This window comes from Rissa tridactyla, chromosome 4, assembly GCF_028500815.1.
Source record: "Rissa tridactyla isolate bRisTri1 chromosome 4, bRisTri1.patW.cur.20221130, whole genome shotgun sequence".
NCBI classification, from domain to species: Eukaryota; Metazoa; Chordata; class Aves; order Charadriiformes; family Laridae; genus Rissa; species Rissa tridactyla.
In genome coordinates this window covers 80,205,400-80,233,383 of record NC_071469.1, presented here as the reverse complement: position 1 = coordinate 80,233,383, position 27,984 = coordinate 80,205,400, and the positions used below count along the sequence as shown (strand labels likewise).

General features: G+C 39.4%; 2 protein-coding genes across 12 annotated transcripts in view; one reads left to right on the top strand and one right to left on the bottom strand.

Annotated features, from left to right (window-relative positions):
• The window catches only part of DNAJA2 (DnaJ heat shock protein family (Hsp40) member A2), a 67,529-nt gene that overhangs the window by 14,189 nt on the left and 25,356 nt on the right, over positions 1-27,984 (bottom strand). For 5 of the 11 annotated variants that reach the window (XM_054199711.1, XM_054199707.1, XM_054199703.1 and 2 more), the window contains 2 exons: positions 22,524-22,722; positions 12,840-12,950 (listed from right to left, as the gene is read on the bottom strand). The gene's annotated coding sequence lies outside the window, so the exon portion shown is untranslated. Of the gene's footprint in view, positions 1-12,839; positions 12,951-22,523; positions 22,723-24,146; positions 24,237-27,984 lie in introns of all 11 variants that reach the window. The other 6 variants (XM_054199704.1, XM_054199706.1, XM_054199709.1 and 3 more) reach the window with 2 other exon arrangements.
• GPT2 (glutamic--pyruvic transaminase 2) lies at positions 25-27,522 on the top strand. Its single transcript, XM_054199702.1, has 11 exons — positions 25-772; positions 11,251-11,340; positions 12,819-12,927; positions 16,593-16,726; positions 18,732-18,975; positions 19,744-19,823; positions 20,377-20,513; positions 21,218-21,392; positions 22,213-22,368; positions 23,421-23,533; positions 24,789-27,522. Exons 1-11 carry the CDS (start codon positions 431-433, stop codon positions 24,877-24,879), a joined length of 1,671 nt encoding a protein of 556 aa, XP_054055677.1. The 5' UTR covers positions 25-430; the 3' UTR covers positions 24,880-27,522.

Genomic DNA, 27,984 nt, shown 5'->3' with positions numbered 1-27,984 from the left:
AAACCCGCCAGGCAGCGCGCCCGGCAGTCTCGCTGCTGCAATCCCCACCTTCGCACGCCCGGGGCCGGGCAGGGGCGGCGGCGGCGGTGGGCGCCGGCTGAGGAAGGATGGTTTTACCCGGGACTCTTCCGGAGCACTAGCGCTTTCTGTTGGGGAGAAGGGTCTGCAACCCTATTCTGATGCAATCGTGGGATCTATGGCTCCTCTGGTGGCATCGCGACGCTGCAAGATCAGTTGTATCCGTTGCAATTAAGTTTGCAGGATCTGGACATGGGAGGATCGAGCGTGTAACTGTGCCAGCTCCTCGGCGTTTCTTCTCACCGCATCTCTCGCTCGTGTGCGCCTGACGAGCTCCCAGTTCCGATTACAGAATACACCGATCCCCAGCACTAGTATCCTTACTCTGGCTTTGTGAACTACCGGAGGGACCATGCATCGATTTGTCTCGGTTGCCAAGCAAACTGCGGCAAGCCTGGGCTGCCAAGGGCCGGGGGGCTGCCGAGGCGGAAGGAGAGACATGGCTTTGCGCTGCGCCGCTTGGCTGGCGGCGGGGCGGCAGCCGCGGTGTCCCCGGCTCCCGCCGCCGGCGCGGGAGGGGACGGTGCGCCGGAGCAGCGCTGCCAAGGCCTCCGCGGTGAAGATCACCGAGAAGGCTAGCAGGGAGAAGATCCTGACGCTGGAGTCCATGAACCCGCAAGTGAAGGCAGTGGAATATGCAGTGCGGGGCCCCATCGTCCTTAAAGCTGGCGAGATCGAGAAGGAGCTGCGGAAGGTGAGGCAGGGGCGGCGGGGGATGCAGGGCAGCGGCGGGGGATGCAGGGCAGGCGCCGGGCCGGGCAGGGCAGGGCAGGGCAGGGCAGGGCGGGCTCCCCGCCGCCCCGGTCCGCTCCGCTCCCCGGCGTTGCCCGCCGCCGCCGCCGCCCGCACTGGCCCTGCCCCCGGGGCACTCCTCCGCCGCCGCCGCTCCTGATTGGGGCGTCGGGGGGCTCGGCAGGGCCGCAGCCGGCGGTGGGGCCGACGTGGCAAGCGGTGGGGCCGGCGGGGCCGCTGACACCCCGCGGGGCTGAGACGCCACCCTGCCGAAGCCTCGGGAAAGCGGGCGGCCGGGGGAGGCGGTGCTGCCGGTGCCGTGCTTCGCACCGAGTTAAAAGCTCGTAGAACACGAGCATCTTTCCCCCACTCCCTCCTCCTCCATCCCTGCCGCTGCCCGAAGCCGTGGCCGGACGCGCTCTCCCCGCCCCGGGCCGCCCCCGGCCCCGCTCCGCTGCGGGACACCCCCTCTCTCGCCCCCCCTCCCACGAGAGGCGGGAGAGGCACAAAACAAAGAAACCCGCCCTCCGGCTACTGTTTATCTCGTGTCACTGCTTGCGTAAGGCAAATACAGTATACCCCCATAAAGCAGCGTTTACATTTCTTCAGCCACTTTGACCCTTTGCTGCAATCCCGTGTCCTTTGTGTTATACAAGAGGGTGACTGACCGGCTTTCATCATACTGATAGCGTTTAGAATGGTGATGAGGATGTCGGAGATGCTGCCTCTGCCGGGGCAGGGAAACCGGCGGTGTCCTAAGAGGGGAGACGGACCAGCCCCGGTCACCACTCCCCAGGCCCACCCAACACTCCTCTGCCTCCGGCCGTTCCAGAGCCGCGCAGACTAACGCCCTCCCAGACGACCACTGACACTGCTTCTCTTTTTTTAATGGCGCAAGTTGAGGTACTTAAGGACAACAAGCCCTCAGAGCATAAACGCCTGGTAACGCTGCCCAAAGTTTTGGGTGGTTAGTGCTTTTAGGGCACTAAACCCTGACACAAGATACTCCTGAGGGTCTGGCCCAAAATGTAACAAATAGAGCATCCAAATCAGTCAGTGCTTACATTTTGATCTTCTTATTTTTCTCTTATTCCTTATCTTAATATTAAGACTTACCATTGAAAAAAACCAAACCCGTTGCAATTCAGGTGTGGCTTTTTGCTTGTACTGTTCACATCCTCCCCTGTCAGCATGAGGACTCGCTTATTTTTGAGTAAAGCATCTAGCATAGTTACTTTTCTCTGATTTCAAATATTATTCCCTGCCTTCGCTGCTTTAGAAAGTCTTGCCAATATGTTATTACAGGTACTGCAAGGCCAATTTGATTAGTATATGTAAAGCAGTTTGAACAAAACCAGTGCCATAGCAATGCTAGCAAGAAGAGATTGTTTTAATGCTTTAGTCTTCATGTTACTTGCTTCCCCTTGCTTTAGAAGGTAAAGCATGTTTTCAGCTCACTGTATATTATATACATCAATTACTTATGTCTAGCTCAATAATTATTAAAGACAGCTTCTTTTTTAGATTTATACTTTAAAACTTCAGAGTGGTGATGAGGACTTCATTTCAGAACATTTGCTTTGATTTCTGCCTTAAAGTTTGTTTATAAAGGTGTCATTGACTTTATGCAACTAGGTGCTCTAGTGGGTGCATTTTCCAGAGTATAAAATCTTCCAGTATTCTCACTGAGTATGTTTTCAAGTTAACGTCACAGGTCAGGAGATATTACTTGGCAAAACAAATATAATATGATCTTCACTACTCCTCCCAACTCTCCTGCTTACTTCGATTTCCAGCTCAGTCACAGGCAGACAGAATAATCCACATTTTAAAAAAGCAAGAGCAAGACATTGCCAATCACTTTATTAAAAGATTGTTATGGCAGTTTTGTGTCCGCTTACACAGCATTTTCCATTTAAAAGTTTTTTTTCATGAACTAGTCTCATGGAATATTATCAATGGCTACCAGCATTCATGTGACTATGCTCTTAACATGACTAAAGCAAAGAAAAACCTCCCTTGGCAGGGAAGGAGGACAGTATTACTGCAAAAGTTGAGACAATGTGTCTGCAGAGAACACTAATCAACTTAAGGAAGCAGCTGAAAGACTTTATTTTCTTCCACACTGCTCAAATTATTAATTCCTCTTTGCTTTTCTGATAAAAAATACTGTTATTCCTCCTATTGTTTAATCAAACTCTGGTACATTATACAGCCTTGAGTAGGTTCCTTATAATTGAAATATAGATTTTCTAAGTGTCTAATTTTTGGTCTTATTGGTAAACAATAGCACTTCTTTGTTTACTTTTAATTAAAAATGGACAGCTACTTTTTTCGTCCATCTCAACCTTAGCTCACAGAGTTAGTTCAACCACCGCCAGCAGAATTAACACTGCCTGATAAAGAAAAGAGGCTGAAGCGGTTGTCAGAGAATGGTGATGCCCCACAGCATCTCTAGGTCCGTGATTACCCTTCACTGACAGCAAAGGGGTTGCCCCATAGCAACTCTGCTACACACGATGGGGAAGGAGCTTTGCACAGGCATGAACATGCACACGGACTCCACAGTCTGACATGGAACCACTGACTGGCTGGTGGGAGCAAGAGCAGGCAGAGGTGAAGCAATGATATACCCACTAGTAAATCTGCGTTTGTCCTGTTCTGCCCAGATGCCTTTGGGTCATTTGTTTCTAAACTAAAAGCATCTTAAATGCAGATATTGTCTAATTAGTCTAAACAGAGGCTTTCCCTGTTTAAACTTGGTTCAATTCAGTTAGACTCCATACTTGTGTAACTTATACAGCTTGTCATGTAGACTGCAAAACAGCTACTCGAACCTGTTTGCACAGTGTAAGCTTTCATCTGCTCTGAGTTTTGTTCTGCTGTTTCACGTTCTGAATAGCAGTTCCTGTGTTATTCTATCTGGCACTCGCTTCTTTTGTATATTAACTGCAAATGATTGCAACAGGAGCACAGTGCACACAGAAATAAGGACTAAAGTGTTACTTGAGAAGTCTCTGACTAGGCAATAGAAGGGATAGTTCTTTAAAAAAGTAAATAAAAATGAGTCATTAATTTCAACTAATGTGCTCAGGATTAAGCCAATGTATGCGAAAAGCAAGAATACTCTATTAAAGCAGAATAAGATTGATTGGTCAGGAGTACAGATGGGTCACGCTGTACTTGGACTTAGTAAGTTTTGTTGACCTGTGACCTGTATTCATCCAGGTGGAAAATCAAGTGTTTGATCTACATCATGTCTTTCCAGCTGGAAATCTTCATGCAAAATCACTTACTTACTTGAATCACTTCTCTGAATATTTTATTTTTGTTTTATAATTTTGAAATGGCATCATGCTTCAAAAGCAAAAATCTGATTTCTCTTCCCCTTTGCTAATGGTAATGATGAGCTGATTCTGGCTTACTAAGGTGATACAGGGAGAAAGAACTGCTTTCAGCCATTTTCCTTGGTGTTTCTGGAAACTTTTTACAGCAAGCTAGAGCACAGGCATAGTTTAATAAATTATTACATTCTCAATAGAATTCAAACAAATAAGATCTTTTTCTATCCCCTTTTTTTTAGACTTGCTAACAGATGGCCACCGTATCAAGTGTTGACTTTAATTACATTTCAGACTAGAATTTTTAGCCTGAACATGAATTCAATGCAAGAATAATGTAATCTCTGGACAGGGCCCTTCCCTTTACTTAATCAGTACTAACAAGCTAGTTTTATTTTACAAAGGCAGCACACATACCTGATTAGTTACTTTGCATTCATGCCAATTTTAACTGACCTTGTTATGGAAAGTCCCTTCAAACCTGTTACTCTGACATCTCTCTCCACTTACGCTCTCCTTTTTTCCCCATTTCCTGCTTAGGAACATTTATATAATGTCAAGTTCTATGCCAGGTAAAGTTGGCTTACACATACTTGCAAAGCACTTGCATATTAAACAGCATTTTAGGATCCACAAGTCAGCGCATGTAAGATTGGAAACTGCCTGGCGTAGTGTAAGTCACACGATGTTTGGTTCCTGTTCAAAACTCCCAAGCTAGTAAAACAGAACTGTAGGGCAGAAAGGGGTAGAGGGATGGTATGCAGAGATACGTTGGTAGCATGTAGAAAGTTCCTTCAGGTCAGCGTAGGTGGTCAGCATATCCCACCACTGGGTCTGGAATTACATGCCTTCAATGGCAATACGCAGTCTCTACACACTGAAGCCCTTTTTTTCTGAAGAGCCACTGCCTTACTTTTACAGTAAAAGGGTTGTACGCTCATCTCCTGTGCCCACGTTTTTAATTTGCATAACTATTGCAAATAGGTTCCTGTTGCATGTTTATTCTTCAAGTCACTGGTTCACTCCCTACATTTCTGTTTAGATAATAAAACTACACAGATCCCTTTTACTTATGTAGCTATAACCTCAGGCAGCTTCTGCTAAAGTATTTTGGTTAAAAGACTGTAGAGCTTTTATTTATTATTTTTTTTACTAATTCTCCAGGCTTTTAAATTGAATAGAAAGAATTCTCATTTAGAATCCAGACTTAACTGTAAATGTGAGTTGACTGTGTCCCTGGCAGTTGTGGAAAGATAAAACACAGTTTAGACAATGACATGCAGAAATATAATTTGACATGTCAAGAAAAAGATACAAGATTGACTGGTACACCCAGTAATGAAAGATGTTAAGCTTAAATTGCCATCCTATAATTTTCTGCTTTGAATACGTGACTGTGTGCACACTAAGAAACTATCTTCCAGGCAAGAGCATTTGACCTCATTAAGACAGAACTGCTGTTCCTCAGTTGCCTGTACATGTTGCGTACAGAAGCGAATCTGTAGTAAAAGCCATGTGTTTTAACAGGGCAAAAACTACTGGAGATGAAGACGAAAGAAAATCAGTTTTAAGAGTACGATCACCAAAATCATATGTTCAGAAGCACACAGTCCACAAGATTCAGTTATTTGATCTTTTCTGGTTGAACACAGTAGCAAAATCTATTCCAAAACAGCCCTTTTCCAACAGGTCTTCGAGTTGAGAGGTTCTTAATGTTTAATCTCCTTCTAAGGAATGTTATTTTAATTCTGTCATTTACAGAGAAAACCTAGGCCTTTATTCATATAGGCAAAATTTCTGAAAGCAAATGCACTTTGAACAATGTATAAGGCAAAAGTAACTTGAGGACAACTCCTGTTCTGTAATCTGTGAATCACAGCTGCCAATTAATGGTCAGCCCCATGGATTTTCTCATCTAATATTAGGGGCATGCAAGTCATCACTGCCGTTTCAAGTCAAAATCCAGAATTTGCCTTCTCCTTCCTTCCAACAACAGTTCATGTCAGCTTGAATTACACATGCGTAACACAAACCCAAAGCCTTACTCTGTGGTAAGCAGGTCAGGTTTATTTTTCTGCTGTGAGCTGTTTTAATAAAAAGATTGGAATGCTAATTCAGGCCTTCAAGTCCTTGTTAGTTAAGGGCCTCTGGATGGTGCTTTCTTGGCCCTTTGAGGGAGGGGAAAGAAAAAGCAAGCAAGCAACTTGGCTACTACAGCATAGATCTCCACTATGTTGAAATGCTTGGTTTTGCCAGCTGTCTTATTATACAGCTTGTTTGTGCAAGTCACAGCAAAAACAGACTCAACTTGTGCTAAGGAAATAGCACAATGTTTCATAGTGTGATGTTACTGCCTGATAACCATCAAGAGGAGGCACAAAGCAATGGCAATGAACATGAAACAATGAGGAGCAGCCAAGAGTGGGCAAACTCTCATTCAGAAATAGCTGAAATACCACGTTGCTCTTCTGGGATTAAAAGCACCTCACGTTTTCATGGCCTCTTCAAAGGAACCCTTTTCAATTCTCTCCTGTCGCTATTACCAAATCCAAATCACACAAACCTCTCCACAGACTGAGGGTTTTCCTCTGAAATTTGCTGAAGACTTTAGCAAAGACAGCTTTTGGTCAGTCTGCACCCTTCTTTACTCTTCCCAGGCACAGAGTTATTTTGCAATTTGCCAGCATTCGTAGATGGCACCATCATAATGGGAACCTCCAGACACACTAAAACTCCTAAGAGACAAACCAGCTCCTGGCAGTGCATTGCCTTCATGTTAGTTCTTTGTGATTGTGTATGTTCTGGCATCATATTGTTTCTTTGATCAAATAATTCTCCCCACACTTACTGCATTGTGGCTCTCTCCTTGAGAGACAGCTCATCATTTCATACTGCAGTCCTTATCTGCTGGGTTTCTTGAGGCCATGGGGATGTCTAGGGGAAGAGGAACCTTCTCCAAACCTGGCTAACTACATAAAGATTTGTATTGACTCTGCACCAATGAATTCTGGTCACATACAAAAGTCCCTTCTCCCAACTTTGTGTGACTTAGAACACTGATACAGTTGTTAGAATAATCCTGTCTGACCTGTTTCAGGTTTCAGAGGCTTTTCATCTGGTCTCTTAAAAGACTGCATATCCTCTGAGAAGAGAGTGACAGAAGTAACTGCTAAAGGAGATAATTTCCAAAGAGCTTATTCCAAATCTGGGAAGATTCCTTTATTCCATTAAAATCCTTTCATTACCAAGAAGACAGCAATTGGAAAAAAAATGAACACATTTTTATATTTTCTGCTTTACATCAGAATTTGAAAGTGCAAGATGGCTATTTCAGCTTTAAAAATGGCTACTGCAATTAGTCCCTTTGCTAACAATTTCAAAAGAATGTCAGAAGATTGGCTTTGTTCCCAAGAAGAAGATGAATCACATTGTTAGGACAGTGTGAGGTGCCACCAAAGGCAGAATGCTGTGGCAGTGGTTGTATTGTAGGGCTGGGGCTTGGTTTTCCTCCTTGATGTGGTTCATACCCGCTTCAGCACACAATTATCAGTCTGGTACTTACTGCTCCCGAGTTTGTTATTAGAGCTCCTGTTCTGCAAGCTTCACTTTTCCAAATCTCTGCCTGCTGGCAGAGGCCAGTTACAATCCAGTCAGACTGCCTCTGGAACACACCTTGAAACCCTGCCTCTACTGAGAGAGAGAATACGAGAGTGAGAGCAAGGGGCAGAGAGAATGAGAGACAGGGAGAAAGATATAGAGAGAATATGAGAAAGAGAGAATAGGCGTGGAGCTCTCTATCACTAGAAGAAAGCAAAACAATTCAAATGGCCTAGTTTCTGTCCCCCCCTGTATGTTCCTTGGCTTACCAGGGACTTAAATTGTCTCAGCACAGTCATGTTGCTGACATGGTCAAAGACTGCTTAGCCTTCTGCAGTGAAATAAATCTTGCCCTAACAAACTATGTCCTGTTGCAGCACTTTTCCTTGTGTTCTACAACCTGATGTTGCCAATATCACATTTACACTTCCTCCTTTCATACAGATCTTTTAATAGACCTTCCAAAAAGTATTTTACATTAATCTTCCCTGGGAAGGGCCATCACCGTCAGAGTAACCTTGACACAAGTAAGCGGTGACTAATGCCACTCTGTCTTAAGGATTTAAATAGAATTCCACCTGGAGCTCATCTGTAGAGTCATAGGCATTGTCTAGACTTCCCTTGATGCCAGCTTCTGATATTCTTGCTTTGAAACTTTGACTCATTAGCATTCACACTTGTTCTTGCCTGCTACTGTTTCACGTTCATTCTTTCTTAAGTGGTAAGATGGGACCTTTTGTTCTGGAGGAATCAAACTAAATCTGAACAACTTCTGATATTCCTTCTACCTATAGAAAGGCTGGAAATCAAGTAATAGAAAAAGAGGAGAAAAAAACTAAGTAGTCATAACAATTTTCTTCTAGGTTTCACTAGGAGGGGATATAGTGAATCTTGTGAAGACAGTGCTAAACAATTGCAGACATTAACTCATTGTCAGGGAAGGCAAAGGCCCCAGCATCTCTCTTTTGAAAGACAAAAAGGGCAACAGCTCTTGTAGCTGAGACCAAGAAATACAAGTTAGTCAAGAGGACCACAGGCCTTTTAGTAGATATGGGGAACAGCGTGTACAACACAGAAAACCTAATTGTTCCATCTCTACAGGGATTTTACAGTAAGGTAACCGTCATGTATGTTTTGCTACTTTCTCCAGGTCAATCATCGTAGTAGCAAAGGTAGCGTGGGATTTATTGGAATAGGTGATGATTATATACTTGCAGTTAGTTGATACCCAAAGGCTGTGATGGCATAAAAACTTGAGTTTGGCAGTAGCAGAGATCTGGATGGTATCAATGCTAATAAACTATGACATTATTTACAATAAAACTGACACAGACACCAAAAAGATCTGTTGTTACCTTTGTTGTAAAGGCCGTACCACTACAGAAACTCCAAAGGTACATTATGAAATGCAGGGTACCTTTCAGCTTTTCACTAACCAAAGCGGCAGCTATTTTTTATTGCAGATCACAATAGTATTTGTGTGCAAAAGCCATCTGATTTGTCTAATATAAATGTATTTATGTTTTTAGGGGTTTTGTTTGTTGTGTTTTTAATCTGGTAAACCAGGGTATTTCTGTTTCATCTTATTACTGAGAACTGCTGTGTTTTTTTAGACTGCCTAACTCAAGGCATCCTTTATTCTTTAACAGATTTGTATTATTGTGCAAATCTAGTGAGACTGATTCAGTCTGCTGTAAGAAGGACCAAATGCAATCAAAATCTGGGGGAATTTTTCTTAATTTCATGCAAACTGAATCTGTTCTCCTTCTACATGTATCTTTCTTTTCCTGCTTATTTGTAAATCAGAATGAAACCATGTTTTGTTATCAGTGGATGTGGGATAGTTTGAAAAGAACCTATTTCTAGCTGTTTGCACTTCTCATAAATTGCTAAACTTCAGCCTCAGATACCTGTAATCTTTATCTGGCGTCCCTATTCCTAAATCTTTATTTAACGTTGAAATACAACTCTTATTTAGACAATCAGGCAGATCAGGACACATTAAAGCAAATAACTTGATGGAGTCAGTATGTCACTTTCAATTATTCTAAGTGAATTATTTTTCAATTCCTGCTAAATTTAAGGCCACATAAAATTGACCCTTTTGAGTCAGGATCACGTAAGTCCAATTCTCATGTTTTAATGCCATTTCTAACTACGTATTTAATTTCAAAAAGAAAAACCTAAATGCTATCAGTTATATGATGGACTGGATCTGTTGTGGGGATTTGAATCACACTATCACATAACCTCTCAGCCACATTATGCAGCTGTAAACCTCTAAATCTTGGCATGCCTGGGAATTTGTATCCCTGGAGACTACTGATATTTTGGTCATTGTTATCTTTGCATATCTGGGTTCTGGTCTGTTATTGAAGTCCACACATAATCCATGTCAGAAAGGCAAAAATTAGTTACGGATTTCCAGCCATATATTCTATATCCAAAGCCAACAGCTTGCTGTAAATACATGGGCCAGGAAAAGGCTTTGTGAGTTCAGTCCACAGCCAGAGGAGGTTGTTGTATGTAATTTTGCACAGAAAACTAATCGGTCTAATTTTGCAATTCATTAGTCCACATGAAAATTCCGTCACCATTAGAAGGCCTTCCTACTATCTCTCATACTTAAATATACATTAGAAAAGATATAAATTTGTTCTTGGCTACCTTGTTTATTCTTCTTGTAATGCTGATCTTTACTTTCAGTTAATCTTTTTTATTTAAATCCATGGCGTTTTTTTCCTACCAGTCAGTTCCTTGCCTTTTTTCCCATATTTTATTTTGCTTTTTAAAGCACTGTGATTGCTAATCAACATTCATCAACTGTTTTCCCCCTGTTCTCATGATGTATTCAGTTCCTTACAGGAAAAATGGCTGTCTGTTCAGATTTCAGAGATTAGGAAGCTTTTAAATATTCATGGTGATTATTTAGCACTTCTGCTGTTTATCACATAGAGCCTCACTATGATATACTTTGTAAAACATCTGTATATGGAAAAGTGGGGTCACCACACAAGTAATATTCAATCTAAATAGAAAATACATAAGCAAGCAGTATCTTTACTCTTTTTATTCTAAAAAGTACTATAGGTCTTAAGGTTTCTTTTGTTGGTGGATTTCTCAAATTGTCCTCAAATCTTTTTAGCTTCTTGACTGTTCCATCCCTCCCTTAGGTGTATCAAACAAGTTGCTCTAATACTGACAATTCAAAATGCCTCTTTTTCATCCCTTCTACTTCAGTGTGTAGTTTCTTACTTGTAGATAGCACAAAAAAATCACCAGCCTATCATTTAAAAATGTGTCACAGTCAGCATAATTTCTATAAAGCATTTAAGATTTACTGGCAGTATTGTACAAGAAATGCATTAATATTTACATTAAACACTGTGTCTGCTCTGAGATCAAGCACTATTTAGTTAGCCATACGACAGATACCAAAAAAGAGGAATTCCTTATCATCTACTTCAGCCCTAACAATACATTATAAACTATCTATTTTTAGGGAATCAAAAAACCTTTCACTGAAGTAATTAAAGCCAACATTGGAGATGCACATGCAATGGGACAGAGGCCAATCACCTTCCTCCGTCAGGTAAGAATGTTATTCTTGATTTTTTATTAGATTACCAAGAATCCCTTAAAATCTGTCTGATGTGTGTATTAGTATAAATTATTCCCTAGATGCACTTGGATTTAAAATAGTTCTGTTGTAAAGAATTACAAATTTTGATTTCTGAGACAAAGTCCTATACCTTGCTTGCTGAGTGTCCTCTTTCAACAGTAATTTTTCTTACTTTCAGATCATTCCCCATCTCCCGCCACTTCTCCTATGTTATTAGTCAGCACATTCATTATCAATAATGCACTTCAAAAAAGAAAGTGGTTGTCCTCAAAATAAAAAGCAAATGCCTCTCTTCATCTGACAGTATATTTTAAGATTTGTATGCAGTGGGGTACAGCTAGTTGTACCATTGCTGACTTTGCACATTATACCTCTGGGCAAGCTAATCGGTAGGTTAACTTTTAGGAAAGACTACAACAGAATCCACATTTGTATATTATTCCTGAAATACAAGCAAGGTTTAAAACTACTACTACGCTATTTACTGAGCATCCCGTACACACATGTAAAATCATCAGTCTACAATAATGTAAATTCAGAGAGTTCCAGGACAAACTGAAGCCGTATCAAACTGGGCGTCCACGTGATGAGATTATCAAATTGAGCTATACAGCAAACTGTCAGCAAACTAGGAAGACCAGAGATTCTTACAAATCATTCAGATCCAATGTTATTAAAGAAAATACTGGGTAAATGGGAAATCCTTTCTCCCCATGACTGTGTGCACACATGGATTAATTCTTTAGTCATTGTCCCACAAGACGACAACAGCCTATCCATATTACACCATGTATGCATAAAAATGAGAGAGAGACTGGAAAAAATTAAGCTGATCTCAAGCAAGACCTCTAGATTGTGTGTGTCTTACGTTCCTTCATCAACTTAATTCTGCTAGGTCATGTTTCTACTTTTACTATGTTCCATATCACCACTTCTTTTTTAATCAAATAATTCCCACAAATTCACATTAGTAATAACTATAAGTTATTTTTGGGAAGGATTATTAGAACATGTATCTGGGACCTCAAAATTTGATCATATTTCTCAATTCTGTTCCATATTTAAGCTCTCGATTTCTTGTCAATAAAGTGGGCTAGTAATACACAGAGTGGAGGACAGAGCTGTTTAGAGATAACATATGAATAATTAACTGTGTTTTACTGTGTTTGCACTATGCATAGCTCACCTGGACTCCAATCTTCTGTCTGTAACACAAATAGTTAATAATTCTATAACTGTTTTTATCAGCAGAACTTGGAACCTGGTAAGATTTCCTCACTTCTGTAAGCATTACCCTTAGAAAAACAACTGCAAACCCTTCATCAATAACCTTTGTTTTAAATTAGCTAGTATTCGTGATCTTCATTTCTAAGCAAAGTTAACAGTGATATTTCCAACTTAAAATAACCATTGAGAAGTGGTCAATTTACATTTTCTTGGCACTCTAGGTAGTGGCACTGTGTACATACCCAAACCTGCTGGACAGCCCAAGTTTTCCAGAAGATGCCAAAAAGCGAGCCAGGCGGATCTTGCAGGGTTGTGGAGGGAACAGCTTAGGTAAGCGTCTGATTCAGTTGCTCCTGTTGGTATTAGAATCAACAAAGGTAGTTTCAGTATCTGCAGTGCTGAAATTTCTTAATCGTGTTTTATATGATTACAAGTCAAATGGGAGATGGCCTAGGGCAAAATGACAGGGGGAGAGTTCATGGTGTGGCCTACTGAGCAGCAGTGAATAATACTGCAAATTTTTGATGAGACTTGTCACAGAAGAGGAAGATGAGGATTATACATTTATGGAGCCTTCACTGCAATAACATTGAGGCATAACCCCAAACAGAATGCTGAACTTTTTTTGTAAGAAAAGTAGGAGGCAGAGATTACTAGTGAAGCTTTGTTACTGTTCTTATGACATCTGTTAATCCTGGGCTCTGACTGTTTACAAACTGGGCTGTTTACAATTTTATCATCTCTAGATGTTTCTCTGCCAAGGAGTCTACTGTCCCTATAACGATGGTATCAATAAACAATGTATGTCCATCTCAGCTGATCCAGTTCACAGTCCTGTATCTTAATCTTGAACCATCAGTTTAAGTATGTTTGTGAGGATATGAACTAGTGTATCAGAAACTCAGGTACCAAGGCGATAAACGCTCTGCAAAGGGAAAGCTACACAGCTGAAAGGTCGTAGGTTTTACTTAGCCGAGATAGTTTTAACTGAAGATATCAAAGCCTTATTTCTACAAGGTAAAATAACCCTTGAAAGAATTAAAGAACTCTGTTCTTCAACCACTGTTCCTGCAAGAGTATACGTATAATATACACATAAATAAGTACAAACTTTGCATATTCAGTAGAGAGAAAATGGAAGAGACAAATTCATTATCATCTAGCAACTGTACTGCCTACTAGTACCTGGGAAATGCCACTAGAATTTCCACTCTGCAGATAGTATTACAGCTGCTGGGTAGGGCAAAGAACCTGGCACACTTAATTACCTTCTTTCAGGCAGGCTAACAGTGACATTGCGGAGTATCTATTAGAGTAATTGGCATATTTCTTAATTTTTTTGATTGCAGTACCTATTTCCACTGGCATATATTGAGAGTAGGTGCCGTGAAACTTCATAAAATAAACAAAACCTAAACAGTGGTTACGTTAGCAGTATTTCAGCCTTGGAATAATCCTAACACAGCCTAATACAGAATGTATTTTATCTTCACCTTTTTTGCATTGGTTTTGTTTCTGTATGTAGAACACTACATGAATCCCATTCCTGGCTTACTTTGGAACAGTTAATCCACATAGTACTAGTTTTCATGTAAGAGTTACTGGGGACACACTTGAATTTTGCCTCAATCTTTCTTTGCAGTGATTTTCAAATTCAGGGACATGGTAAGAGTTCTCATAATGCTGAGTCTTGGCCTCATGCTGGAATGAAATTAAAGGAATTCAGCCTTGCGTGATATTTCAGAAATATGTTGACTCTGTACGAAATCCTCTTTTTGTCAGAAGATCACATATTTCAAGTAATTTTCGTTAGCTCAGTAGATGCTGAGGAAATAGGCCTGGAACAGTTGCAATATTCAAATAAGATGATCAATCTGAAGACACCCTTTTCATTTCGGTGGATAAACTGAAGTTCTGTAAGTGACTGGAGTCTAAATGATTTTTTCCCGATATGATACGTACCAAGAACAACTGTCCCTCTAAATTCCTGAAAACTAAAACCCCTGTAGACCTTAGCGATCTGCTGTATTGGTTTACACTGTCTCTCCACCCTCCCTGTCTCCATTATCATCTATCAGCCCCTTCTCTTGGCCTCAGTTGCTCATCAGCCTTTCTCTGGCAGTCCACAAACAGGCAGTGTGAGGCAAGTGGATGTGCAGCTGGGTGGAAGTTACTCCCATCACTTTGTTGGTAGTCTGACAACTTACTGCCATTCTCTTCATGGCCGAGAAGGAGAAACTGGCTTTCTTGGGAAAAAGCAAAGGTCAAAACCTGATCCCTCAAGGTAGCTTCAAGTGCTGTGTTGTGTTACAATAAAACCTTATTTTCAAAAAAATTGTCAATCCAGCACAGAAGTGGCTTCACTACATATGGTCAAGCTATTTGAAGCATTGTACTCTCATCTATACCAGCCTATTTAAATGTATTAATTGCAAAGTTAATATGAATGTCTTGACCTCTGGATATGAACTAGTATAACCTCACTTCCAATGAATGTTCATTTGGAAAACCTTACTTATAGTATTGAGTCTTGCTACTCCCAGACCATGCATGAAGGCTCAGATATATCCTCAACTTCTGTTGTGTTCAAATACTCTGGGATTCCTTTGACATCGCTTCCTTTGCCTGTGGGATAACTGTCATATCTTCCCAGGCAGCTGAGAAATTTACCCCTCTCCTATATATAAAAATATCTAATATATGCACATGCAGCTTTTTGGGTTGGGTTTGTTTATTTGCATCCCACAGTGCAAACAGGTGAGTTCTAGTCAAAGCTATCAATTGAGTACAATTAAGTGTAGAAGACATGAAAATTGAATTCATGTCTTCTGTATATCCTCACTGAGTCATGGGACTCAGCCCTCAATGGAGCACAAGACAGAATGACAGCTTAGGTTTTTTCTCCTACTGTGGTCCCACTGTCCTCCTCCCTGTGGTCAAAGACCCATGTATAGACCCAATATAACTTTTAGTCCTGTAAAAGTAAACATTTAGGACATCAGGGAACTTTGTGCCCTGAATTACCATTTTGTTCCATGCAATTGTACAGTACTTGCCAAGGTTCTTTGTCTTTATAAATTATTCTTTCACAGAAGTATTATCAGGGAGAATACTAGTATATAACTGAGTGATAAAAGTTAAGTCAGGCACAATTATTCCGCTCCACCCAACAAGCAAAGAAGATTCTGCAGCTTCATGACAATGTTCTAAATTAGATATATGCTTGTCACTTCACTGTCCATCAGTCTTAGGCTTCGTAGCTTGAATCCATTCCTCACCTTGGCTTAAGCTTATTTTCACTCTTTATTTGTTGCACATGCTCAGCAATAATACACATAGGCATCTAACATCTTATTTTATTTATTAATTGTGCTTTGTAAACTGCACGAGGCTTATAGATTGGGGGGATCCTAGATGTTTCTGCTACAATAACTGAAAACGGTTGTGGGAGATGTTGTGGAGGGAGAGAGAAGCAGTTTAGCATTTTTTGGGTTTCAGACTGTGGGAGAAAATGGTATTACATTATTTTCATATTGCAGATAGAAATCTTATTTTCTGTCACGGATTTAAAGAAGTTATTTTCCTTTCTATTGCACATGCTGCCTCTGTTCTTTGTTCCCGTTACTTAAATGGGTGTTGGCTGATATTGTAAAGAGGTTTTTCAACATAAAGAAAGCAACTGGGAGATAGTCAAAATGGGACTGCTGTCTCAGTTTGCAAAGTAGCCTTTAAATCCTACTTTTCACCAATCCAGTATATTATTTTTGTATTTTAGTGATACTTACTGTATTTGTCTAATTCCAAATGACTTTTTTTTTGCTTTATGAAAAAACCAACTCCGTTTCCTACTCCTTGAAAAAAACCAACCCAATCCTGGGGATCCAAAGCCCTCATATATACAAGCTTCTTCGTACAATACTCAGGAGTTCTGCTAGCAAACAGAAAATCTGATGTTCATCGTACCCAATTCTCATCTCATTCTCTGTTTTTCACAGGATCTTACAGTGCCAGTCAAGGTATAAATTGCATCCGTGAAGATGTTGCTTCATATATTGAAAGAAGAGATGGAGGGGTTCCTGCAGATCCAGATAACATATATCTTACCACTGGGGCAAGTGACGGTATTGCTGTAAGTGTTAAAATTAAACCTGTCCCTTCTTGATATAAACTACAATTTATCAGTTACCTTTGGAAATACAGATCTTTGTTGAACATCTGGACTCACAAACTCCTGTGAGTTTGATCTGGTACTGAAGTGACATTAAGTGGATATCCAATAAACCCAACTGAGTGGATGTAAGATGCCATCCAAGAAACAGGCACATGAAGATGAAGTCTCTTAATATAGGTTAACTTGTACCTTTTGTAAAGGTAGTATAAACTACATGGGTGCCTAAATATAAATTTAGGAGATTCAGACCATTCAGACTATGGTGTCCTCAGTGGTTCAGATACATAAGCACTGAAGATCAGAGGGTGTGAATCAATGGCAGAGAGAAGAGGGAATGACCTCGGAGGTGAGAAGTCTCAGCAGCTCTTCTTCCTAGTAAACTCTCTGCTAGTGTAGCTTAATGCCAGTGAAAATCCCAAAGATCTATTTCAGTAACCAGCTTGTTTGGGAAAAACTTCAAGTTTTGGCTTCAACCGAGGTTCAAAGATGGTCCTTAGTTAAGACAGGAATAACGATCTATTAGATTTTTCCTTTAAACAGACACATTTACTGATATTACAACAACTAGCAGTTCTTTGCCTTTATTAAGGCAGCCTTTTATAGCTCGTTCGTAAAAGGTTTTTTTTTAAATGACATCTAGTGGCAGAGTTCAGAATGACAACGTTCTGACATGAACAGTTCTCCAGATGTCTTCAGTGAATTGGATTTCCAGAGTTTAGGATGCCAAGTGTTACACTGGCAGCTTGTCAGGAATGGCAGCGTAGCATATCAAATCTGTACCATGCTTATTTGATTTTACCAATGATGAAAAGTCAGCAGTACAATGAGTCTCATTATTTGGCGCTTCCAAGGATAAAACAACTATTCTTTCACAAGTTGGGGGACAGAGAGTGTTAAAGAGTTTTTAAATCAGCATTTGGTCCTGATTATACATTTTGGATGCTTGGTATTTTTAAACTAGTGGTGGGTACAAGATTATGTTGATTATAAATCATGAGCTTGACAGCTGAATTAGTATGTGATGAGAAAGGCAGATTTTGTTCTAGAACCAACAAGAAACTTAAAGGATACCATTGTAATACCTGAAGAAATATTTTTGGTTTTACACTATCACTTACATGCTGATAAGGATGCTCACTTTGATCGTAACTGTACTTTAGAATTCTCCCTTGGTTATAAAGGCAAGAAATCTCTCCAATTCCCACACCAAATGCACTCTTTTATTTAATTCACATGTAAAAAGCCTACACATTGACACACACAGACACACAGCTGTTGGGCACAGGTAAATCCTCTGGACTGACCTTAGCACAAGCATTATGTTTCTGTCTGTGTCTTCTGGGCATAAACTGCACGTCATACATTAGATTTCCATCCGAAGACGTGCAGACTTTTGGTCTCTTCTATTACTTGAAAATGAAACCATAATGCAAGTCTCCAGCTTTGTTCTCACCTGGACACAATAGCTCCTAATCTAAACCAGTCTCTGTTCCAAAGGAGAACCTCCACAGGCCCCAGTTCTAATTTCTGGTTTTATTTATTGGCCTCCTGTGTTGAGTGAGATAAGATGAGTGGAAGGTAACAAGCAACAACTAGCTGACACTTCTTTGCTTACAACTGGGCACGGTAGGAAAACCATGACCTTGATACTCCTGTTTCCAACTTTCCCTCTAGCCTTGTGCTCGGAATGTTTTTCCTAAATTTTGCAGTTTATCAGACATGATCTTTAGAAGCCGTGACACGCAGAGGAATTCCATTAAGCTGAGTTAGACCATCCTTACTCAGCCAGTAACCTAACTTGAAATAAATAAGTCCTCGTTGGTATAAGAAAGTGACTGTATGCTTGTAGAATAGAAATCTACCTTAACTCCAGATTTTTTAAGAAGGAAGACCAGTAACTTACTGTAGAATATAATATTAATTACGTGTGACTTTTTTTTCTTATTTTCTACTTTTTCCCCAGACAATTTTGAAGATCCTGGTCTCAGGAGGTGGAAGATCCCGAACAGGAGTGATGATCCCTATACCACAATATCCCTTATATTCAGCAGCCATATCTGAACTAGATGCTATCCAGGTGAACTACTATTTGGATGAAGAAAATTGCTGGGCTCTAGATGTGAATGAACTTCGCCGTTCCTTGAATGAAGCTAAGGCATATTGCAATCCAAAAGTCCTCTGCATCATCAACCCTGGAAATCCCACAGGTCTGTGGCAATTTTGTTTCATGGATGGGTTTTAAGATCAATTTAATTTTTTCCCCCTTTCATTCGACATTGCAGGCAAATCCTAAATACATATCAAATATGTAAAGCTGAATTCTAGAGATCAGTGCTGTAAGTAGGACAGTATGTCATGCTTTTAGAAACTTATTTTCAGTATCATGGACCTCCAGGGATTTGGGAAGAGAGGAGGGAGAAGGTTCACTTCACTGGATCCCATTTGGAGCCACTGCTTCCACTGAACTTCTGCAGACTTGTGGAATGACTTTCAGTCACTTTTGGCCTTTATCAAAGATTTTGTCTCCGACGTGGCCTGTAGCATCTTGCCTCTGAGAGGCAATGACTACAGATACACTCTGAACTCAGCAGCAACCACTGCCTCCCTCTGAAGAATTTAGGTTTTTGAGTAGTTGAGGTTGATTAGTGAGAAACTAGCTCCCACTTAACCATCGTGCATGTGAGTACTTCAAATGATTAGTTATGCACAGAGTACTACTCTTAATAAGTTATGGATTGATTACTGTATCTAACACTTCCTTTGCTTGAGATGGACTAAGTTACCTTGAACCATAATTCCTCCAAAAATGTTCCTTAATTTCACACTTACTGAACTGAATTAGAAAATTCAATAGCACTTTTCTGAGAAAGAGGGATATCTTACTGAAAAGCTGGTAGTCTAACTAGGCCTGGATGAAAAGATTTGTATATATATGCTCCACTAACTTTCTTCTTGCTTTAAAAATCAAACTACAGGACAGGTGCAAAACAGAAAGTGCATTGAAGATGTGATACACTTCGCTTGGGAAGAGAAACTTTTTCTTATGGCTGATGAGGTAATGGAATATTCTGTTCTCTCAAAAGCACAGCTAAGAGTATGCACATGAGGTGTAATTTTATTCCATATGTGGTATTGGTATTTTTTAAGTACAGGGAACAGATTCTCTGTTATCATATTAAGACATGAACAAACATATAAGATTCTTAATATCAGAGGAATAATATGAGAGGAAGCTTGATCTGGATTTTAACTAGAGAGAAAGTATAGGGGACTCAAGCAAGGAGACACAAGGAGGAACTTTGCTGGAACTGACCTAAAAATCTGTGTGATACTCGGGCCACTTCAACTGAAAGAAACAGAAGGAAGATCAATTTAAACATACAAGTAAAGGTTAAATTATACAAAGCAGCTCACTGTTCTTCCAAAGGCTAAACTATTAACTACGGCCTCACGAGATAAAATGTATCAGTACAGTAAATATTACTTAACAAAGAACCTTGTGTCTTCTAATGGCTTTAAGTTTTGAGTGTTAGTACTGGCTCTCTAAAAGGCCATCTTTTATCCTTAGTTGGGGGAACAGAGCACATTAATGTCTTCTGACTGTTCAGGTTTACCAGGACAATGTGTACTCTGAAGGATGCCAGTTTCATTCTTTCAAAAAGATTCTGTATGAGATGGGACCCGAGTACTATAACAATGTTGAGCTGGCCTCTTTTCACTCCACCTCTAAGGGATACATGGGCGAGTAAGTCTGCTTTAGTTTGTTTTTTTTATTTCATCTTCCTCATTAATCTGGTTGGGCAGCCGTTTCATGTTAGTGACCTGAAGGTAATCCACTGTCCTCTATTAATTTTAACTAAAGACTATTAAGAAAAGGAAAACAAGCATTTAAGGCACAAAGTAATGGATTAGCTCAGTGGTATTCAAAGTACAAAATAATAACTGTATTTATTTCAGACACCTAATACCTCAGTTCCACAAAGGTGAAATCCTACAGTCCTAAGCCAGACCTGTGATAAAGGACAATACAGTCTCCAACGTTCAAGGGAACAGTTCTGGAATCACTGGGGCATTTGATATTACAAATGTTTGGTTTTGGTTGTTTTGGGGAGGAAGAGATGGAAGAAAAAGACTTTTCTGACTAAATGACTGCTGCTACAGCCATATGCTCTTGTTCTGAAGAACAAACAATCCAAGTTAGTCGTTAACTTGCCTAATAGGGAAGCTGCATGTACATGATTTTCTTGGTATGAGATACTAGGGCTTAATGACATATCATTTAGTTCCATCTTAAAACATTATGAGTATAGCAGCTGTTTCAACAACCTGTATGTTACATATTGTAAGATCCTCACTAATTGTCTTTCCACTTCTGCAGTTATTTTCATTGCTTTTCCAGTATTTATACACTCGAGGTTAACCGATCCGTTCTGTTCACTTTAATCACAGGTGTGGCTACAGAGGAGGTTACATGGAGGTCATTAACTTGCACCCAGAAATTAAAGGACAGCTTGTTAAGCTGCTTTCTGTTCGCCTTTGTCCTCCAGTCTCAGGACAAGCAGCAATGGATATTGTAGTGAATCCTCCAATACCTGGAGAAGAATCTTATTCACAGTTCATAAAGGTCAGCAATGACATTCTTGTTCTTTTGCGCATTTCCTAAACCTATCCTAAGTCTTGTGAACTCAAAATATGCGCTGAGTGCAGACTTCTTTCTTTCTTCTCTGGCAAGCCTGTAATAACACCGATTTACAGAACTATGCAGGGTATTTTAAATTAACTCCATATGACTACCTTTAAAATACTTTTTATTCCTTTTATGGTTCCTTTGTTTAGGAGCCAAAAAAAGCTAAGAAGGCATTATCAACTGAACTTTCTTGTTGATAAATTCGACTTTTCTCCTGTGTTTAGCATGAGAAAAGAATTTCTAAATAAGATTTGCTTTTACTAAAATCTAAACAGTGTTGTAAGTTCAAATACAGTTATAAAATCAGCCTTATTCTTAGGTATCTGGTGCCTCTACATACTGAACAACATGGTATTCTGTACTAAAGTACACATATAGTTTCTCACTTGTAAAAATGAAACTGAATCTGGCGTAAGAAATTACAGTATTGAGTCAGATCAAAGGTTCAGCTAACATGGTCTCTAAAAATAGCCAAGAGTGGATGCTCGGAAGGAATAATGTAAGAAGAGGGCATGCAGATAGAGACTTCTGCAGGTTATTGTCTATCTACAACACTTTGTAGTTGTATCCTGCTAATGCCTTTTTGCACTGCTGTCTTTAAGAGTATGACTGGAATTAGGAACACCATTTTCTCTAATAGCTCAACAAAGCCCTAAAAACACTTAATTCGGAGAAGGCTTCTAGAGCATCATAGTTTTCTCTGGTGTTTTTATTGCCACTTCAAATATGTCAAACCGAACACCTTCCTTTTAAACAGGAGAAGGAATCTGTTTTGAACAATCTCGCCAAAAAAGCCAAACTAACAGAAGACATGTTTAACAAGGTACCAGGAATTCACTGCAATCCACTTCAAGGAGCTATGTATGCTTTCCCACGGATCTTTATTCCTTCCAAAGCCATTGAGGAAGCCAAGGTCAGTCAGTCATTTTTACCCCGATCCATTTTAACCTTCACACACTTGTGCCTGCCACTTCTAATGATGAATTTTTATTCAAGAGATAGAGTAAGCTCATATAGTTACAAAAGCAGTACTTCATTGACTACGTATGATCTTAAATATAACATGACCTTTATTTTAAGAGAGGAAAACAGAACAGAGCATTTCATCACAGTGGTAAGGCTTCCAGGTTGAGAATGTTACCCAAGGACACCAGTGTTAAATAGATGAAGTCACAGGGCCTGTGCAAATTCCAAATTGCTGCCTGTGGCTGGGTTCGGTAGGCCAGCACGTGCCCGGGGGGTTGTGAATGGCAGCGTGCGACTGACCCTGCAAAAGAAGAGCCATTCAGCAAGTGTGGGAAAGAGGGAGGGAGGTTTTCTTACAAATTTTACTTTTGTAAATACCTTTTTGCATTTGGGTCAGTAAGCTGTACTACTAAATAACAAGTCTTTTTGTTCCTAACTAGGGCTCCGCTACCTAATATGTAATGTACATTTTTTAAAGGGAACTTTATCAGCATAGCTGAGGACAAAAATAGGGCTGTTTTTCAGCTGATTATTTGATTAGGCACATAACCTGCATGTATTTAAGAACTTCATACTTATTAATCAGGGGACTTTCTAGTCAGCAGATAATTCAGGGGAAAAAAATAGTAACTGCCAACGGAACTGGAACACACAGCTCTCATTAATTTAATCTTGTCAAACGTCAGTGGCTTAGATTTTTGTAAGTACAATTTTGAGACTTTACAAAAAGTTACAAGCAAGTCAAGGAGAAAAACAAAAATATCTAAAACCTCTCTTTTGAAGCGAGTGTTTTGCAGAGGTTCTTCAGCCTTGTTCCTCTATGAAGTAGTTATTTTAATTCACAGTGTAAACTGTCCCATTAGCAACTGTTTTTCAGCTTCTTTAGTAGATAAAGAAACTAATAATGTAAGATAAGGTTTCAGTAAGAAAAGCAATCATGAAATTCTATATATTTGGAATATTTTGAGTTCAATAATTCCAAGGCATCCATTCCCTTAGGCTCACAAAATGGCACCTGATATGTTCTATTGTATGAAACTTCTGGAAGAGACCGGAATATGTGTCGTACCTGGAAGCGGATTCGGACAAAGAGAAGGAAGCTACCATTTCAGGTACAGTTTCTGTTTGTTTGAAATCAAATGAACTGTAGTAAGCTAAGTACCATCCCAGTACTTTCTCTTCTGATTAAATATACTGAGTTTTATTTAAGTTTATGTTGTCTCATTTTATACTGGACATTTTCTGTGGACTGACAGCTTGGTCACCGACCTGGTCTGCTAGATGAGCTATTCAGGTTTTTACAGTGTTTTCACAGCACGCTGACACAGTTTTATTCTATTTTTATACACTGACATTTGAAGTGCCTTCTCCACGAATACAAACAATAATAATAGCTTATACTCTAATCTTAAAGTTGGCTACGGCATTATAAAAATTGCCCTGCTTTCTTCTGAGGGGAGGGCGGATAAAAGTGTTTCCATACGGAAAAACTGCATGAAAGATGCAGCATCTTCCCTATAAATCTGCTCCTTAGACACACTGAATAACTCTTTACTTTACCAAAACACAACGTTGAATTAAATCTTCTAATACCAAAACTATGAACATAAACTCTATTGCTTTTGCTTCCAATAAACAGCACTTTACTCCAGCCGAGCCACTGATAGCTGGAATTTATCACGAAATTTAGTCTTGTTTGGTCTGAAGCAACGTAACAGAGAGTACCTTTAGCCATGATAGTTCTGCAACACAGATAGCTGGGTTAGATATCTGGGTGCATGCAGCTCCAGGAAAAAAGCTAGTGTGAGTCCATTCCTGTACCAGTGTGGGAAAAACATTTTGTTCTGTACATACTGCATACAGTCTTGCATCATCTGCAATCACTCAACATGATTTTCGGATTGTGCAGAAGAAGGAAAAAAAGGGACTAAAAAATGCAGTGTGGGATGTTGCATTGATTTAATGCTTCTGAATTAAGTTTTCAATTCAAAAAGAAATGTACGTTTACTCATAACTGCCCAACCCTAAAGCTCAAAAAAATGAGTATAATTTGGCATAACTGCCCCCAAAATTGAAACTGAGGTGCTGTTATTTCTTACTGATAAACTTCTTTACCACTCAACAGGAAATAACAATTCTCGAATTCCTATATATTAACCAGTTGAAAGAAATTGCTCTAGTTTAATAGTATAGTTCAATTAAAGCATAAATGCAGAAAATAAGAGAATCATATCAAAACAGATGTTAAACTTAACACATTACTAGCTGTGCCCTGAGATTAATCACATCTGTGCAAAGATCAAATTTTAGTTTGTTTTGAAGATAACGTGGGTTGTTTTTCTTCTTCCTTTAACTGTTATTTTTCAGAATGACCATTCTTCCTCCAGTAGAGAAGCTGAAGATCTTACTGGAGAAAGTGAAAGACTTCCACATAAAGTTTCTTGAAAAATATGCATGAAACTACTGGGGCTTCTCTCCCCTCATCCCCTCCCCTTGAAGGTGAATGCAGAAAATGAACAAAGATGTGCTGAGAATGTGCTGTTCATCTAATTTAACTAAATTCTAAATAGATAGAACCAATCTCAGATACTGCTACAACTTATTGGAGTATTAAATTTAATGTCTGGTATAGAAGAAGTTGTTACACCAACTTTTTTTTTAAGGGGAAGGGGAGAATGTGAAGAAAGCAGTGACAAGAAAGTCAGTAAATGATTTTGTGCCTTGATTGGAAATTACATTCGTGAACTTTTCTCTCCATAGGTTGGGGAATGGAGTTGCGCATTAAAATTACTACTGTTGTGTGGGGTTTTTTACAAAACAGAAATGCCAAGAGCAATTGTTTAGCTAGGGACATGTTTCCCATCTTAAAATTCTACTAAAAAAAATATCAAAAGCCTACATTATAGGTATTGTTTGGTTTCAGTTTTGTTGTTGTTAAGTATGAAGTGTTCTCCAAATCTGTTTAAGCATGTAGGTACAGCATGCTTATTTAAAAACAAAACAAGTTTGGCAGATGTGTGCAGATACCTTTGAATTTCTGTTAAAAAGAAATCCTGCCATCACAGCATAATCTGAGTGGAAAATACAGTTTTGATCAGAGGAGCAAACATGGTGTCTGCTTGAACCCTGTTTTTATGAAACTGAAACATAATGAGGAATATTAACTTCTTATTCATATGCTATTGAACACGTTATCCCAGCCTAAGATAACAGCACTGAACACTTCCTCTCATAACAACTCCATGAGTCTCCTGTTAACTCACATCTTTTATATACATGGAACATAGTAAGTTACTGTTTCAAAGCAGACGTGAGTACTGTCAATCCTTTCAAGTAGGGTGAAATACAACACTATTTCAGAATCGTGTTATCTATGGAGAACATTTGTTTGGAACCACATGGCTGAGAGACCCATTAGCTGGCCAAAATCCAGGTTGAACTGCCAAGGACTAACAAATGTTGTTACCAGGAGAAATGCTGGGGGTGGTTTCTAATGAAGGGAAAGGTATTTAAATGAAAATATCTTGCACCAAGCATAAAGATAACGATAGTACAGCTCACTCTTAAATCTTCCACAGTTGTACTGTGGGCTGAATGATCCTGAGTGCTTATTAAAACCCATCTAAACCAGGTCGCTACCTAGGAGTACAGCTGTATTGCTCTACTAACCTATGCTGGTTTCCCTGCATAATGAAAGAGGGCTTTGATTTCTCTAGAGCTGGAAGCTGGACGACACCTGCTAGCACTGATAAAGGACTGAGGAACATCACTTCCAGTATTCAGCCATGAAAGCATCAGCATTTGTCAGGCTTAGGCTCAGCATTTACAAAGTTTATTCATTAAGAATGTATCACTTAATCTAGTCATTAATTTTAAGTTATTATTTAGAAGTAAAGTCATTTTAGTGTCTACTAGCACTTTGTTAGGCTGCCTTCATAGCTGGTTCAACATCCTATGCTGATCTAGGTTACTAAAGCCAAGGGCTAGAGAATCACCATATGGGTACAGCATGTGCCAATCTATTACGTGCAGAAGGCGAGAGATGTTGCCAGTCGTTGTCCTTGCAACAGCAGCTACTAGTCTATGACAGAGCATTAGCAGTTGATGTACTTCTCACAGTTCCTTACTGAAGTCTGAGAGAAGAATTTAGTACTTCTCAATCACCTGCCAGTGGTCACAGATTCATAAATGAAAATGGCACGCTGCTACACAAAGTTACTATGGAGGCTTGGGGAAAAAAAAGATTATACTTTTGTCCTTGGAAAAATGTACTTCTTGGAGGACAGCAGACTGAGAACGCTTATGTTGCTACTATCCATTGATAAATACAACTTTTTATCTGTTAGCACTCTCCACTTGGCATCCTTAATATGCACTAATAAAACAATTCCAGAAAGCAAAACTGCAGTAAGAGGTCAGAATATCAATGTAAGAATAAGACAAACGCACTTTCCTATTCCAGGAATGTGTCCAAATCAGATCTGGCTTTGGACTTGTAATGCAGAGTAGATTGAAACTAAGATCTAACAATGGGAGTTAGAATATTTTTTTATATTTTTGTAACTACAGCTTTTTCATGGGGTAGTATTTGTAATCTAATAAGTCAATAGATTTTATATTTGCCTTGCATTTGCACCTGATACTTCTGGAAAAAAATGTAAAGGTTTACAAGTTTCTAATGATAATTTACAGGTGTGACAGACTTTTTGTTTTAAGTCGGGACAGCAATTCTTACAATTTTAAATCAAAATACACTGGCATAAACTGAGTTTTTTCTAAACATTCTATTATGGTGCCTTTTATGTTTCTGACATTATAAGGGATAACAATTTGTTCTTGATGCATCTCATATGGAAGGGTGGTGATTTCTATTGTTCATCCACAATATTTGTATGTACTGTGATACAGTTAATGTGCATTTTTGTGGAACAATCCTATAAAGCTAAGAAAAGAGACTTATTTTCAATGTCTTTGAAATATTTCATTAATAACAGACAATCCTTACTTTCAAATGCATGCTTCTAGGTTTGATTTTCCTACAGGTGCTCCTTATAATGGTACTTCAGATGTATGAGACTTCCAAATAATAAAGCACATGTTAAAAAAAAAGGTAATAGTTCTACATTTCCTATGTCACTGAAGTAACACTTGCTGGATTGCACTATGAGGCATTTAACTTTGTGTTCAAAGTAGCATTTACTTTAATCCATGTACCAGCTCGTTAATTTCTGCATCACTCCAATTTATGGACTTGAAATTCGTCAAACTTGTTACCACAAATCTGTTCCCTACCAAGACAGAACTGTACATAGAGACAGTCTTAGGCATGTTTCATGCTCATAATTAATTATATCTTTTTATGTAAGGAGTTGTAACCAGAAGTTAAACAAACCAGACTTCTGTCTTCATAGAGAAGATCAATCAGTCAGTTAAGGCTGATCAACTGTGGCCTGAAAGCTTTGGTGAGGCGTTTGTCAGTTGTTTTCCTTTTTAAAAGACTTCTTAAATGGCTTGTATAAGATTAAACTTACAGAGCAACACAATCTTGTCTTTTTGCAGAATG

Excerpts from the sequence above, each read along its gene's own strand:
- GPT2 (XM_054199702.1), top strand. The coding sequence starts at position 431 with ATGCATCGATTTGTCTCGGTTGCCAAGCAAACTGCGGCAAGCCTGGGC. Across the intron at positions 11,341-12,818 it reads CAATCACCTTCCTCCGTCAG|GTAGTGGCACTGTGTACATA; the intron begins GTAAGAATGTTA and ends TTGGCACTCTAG. Across the intron at positions 22,369-23,420 it reads AAGCCATTGAGGAAGCCAAG|GCTCACAAAATGGCACCTGA; the intron begins GTCAGTCAGTCA and ends CCATTCCCTTAG.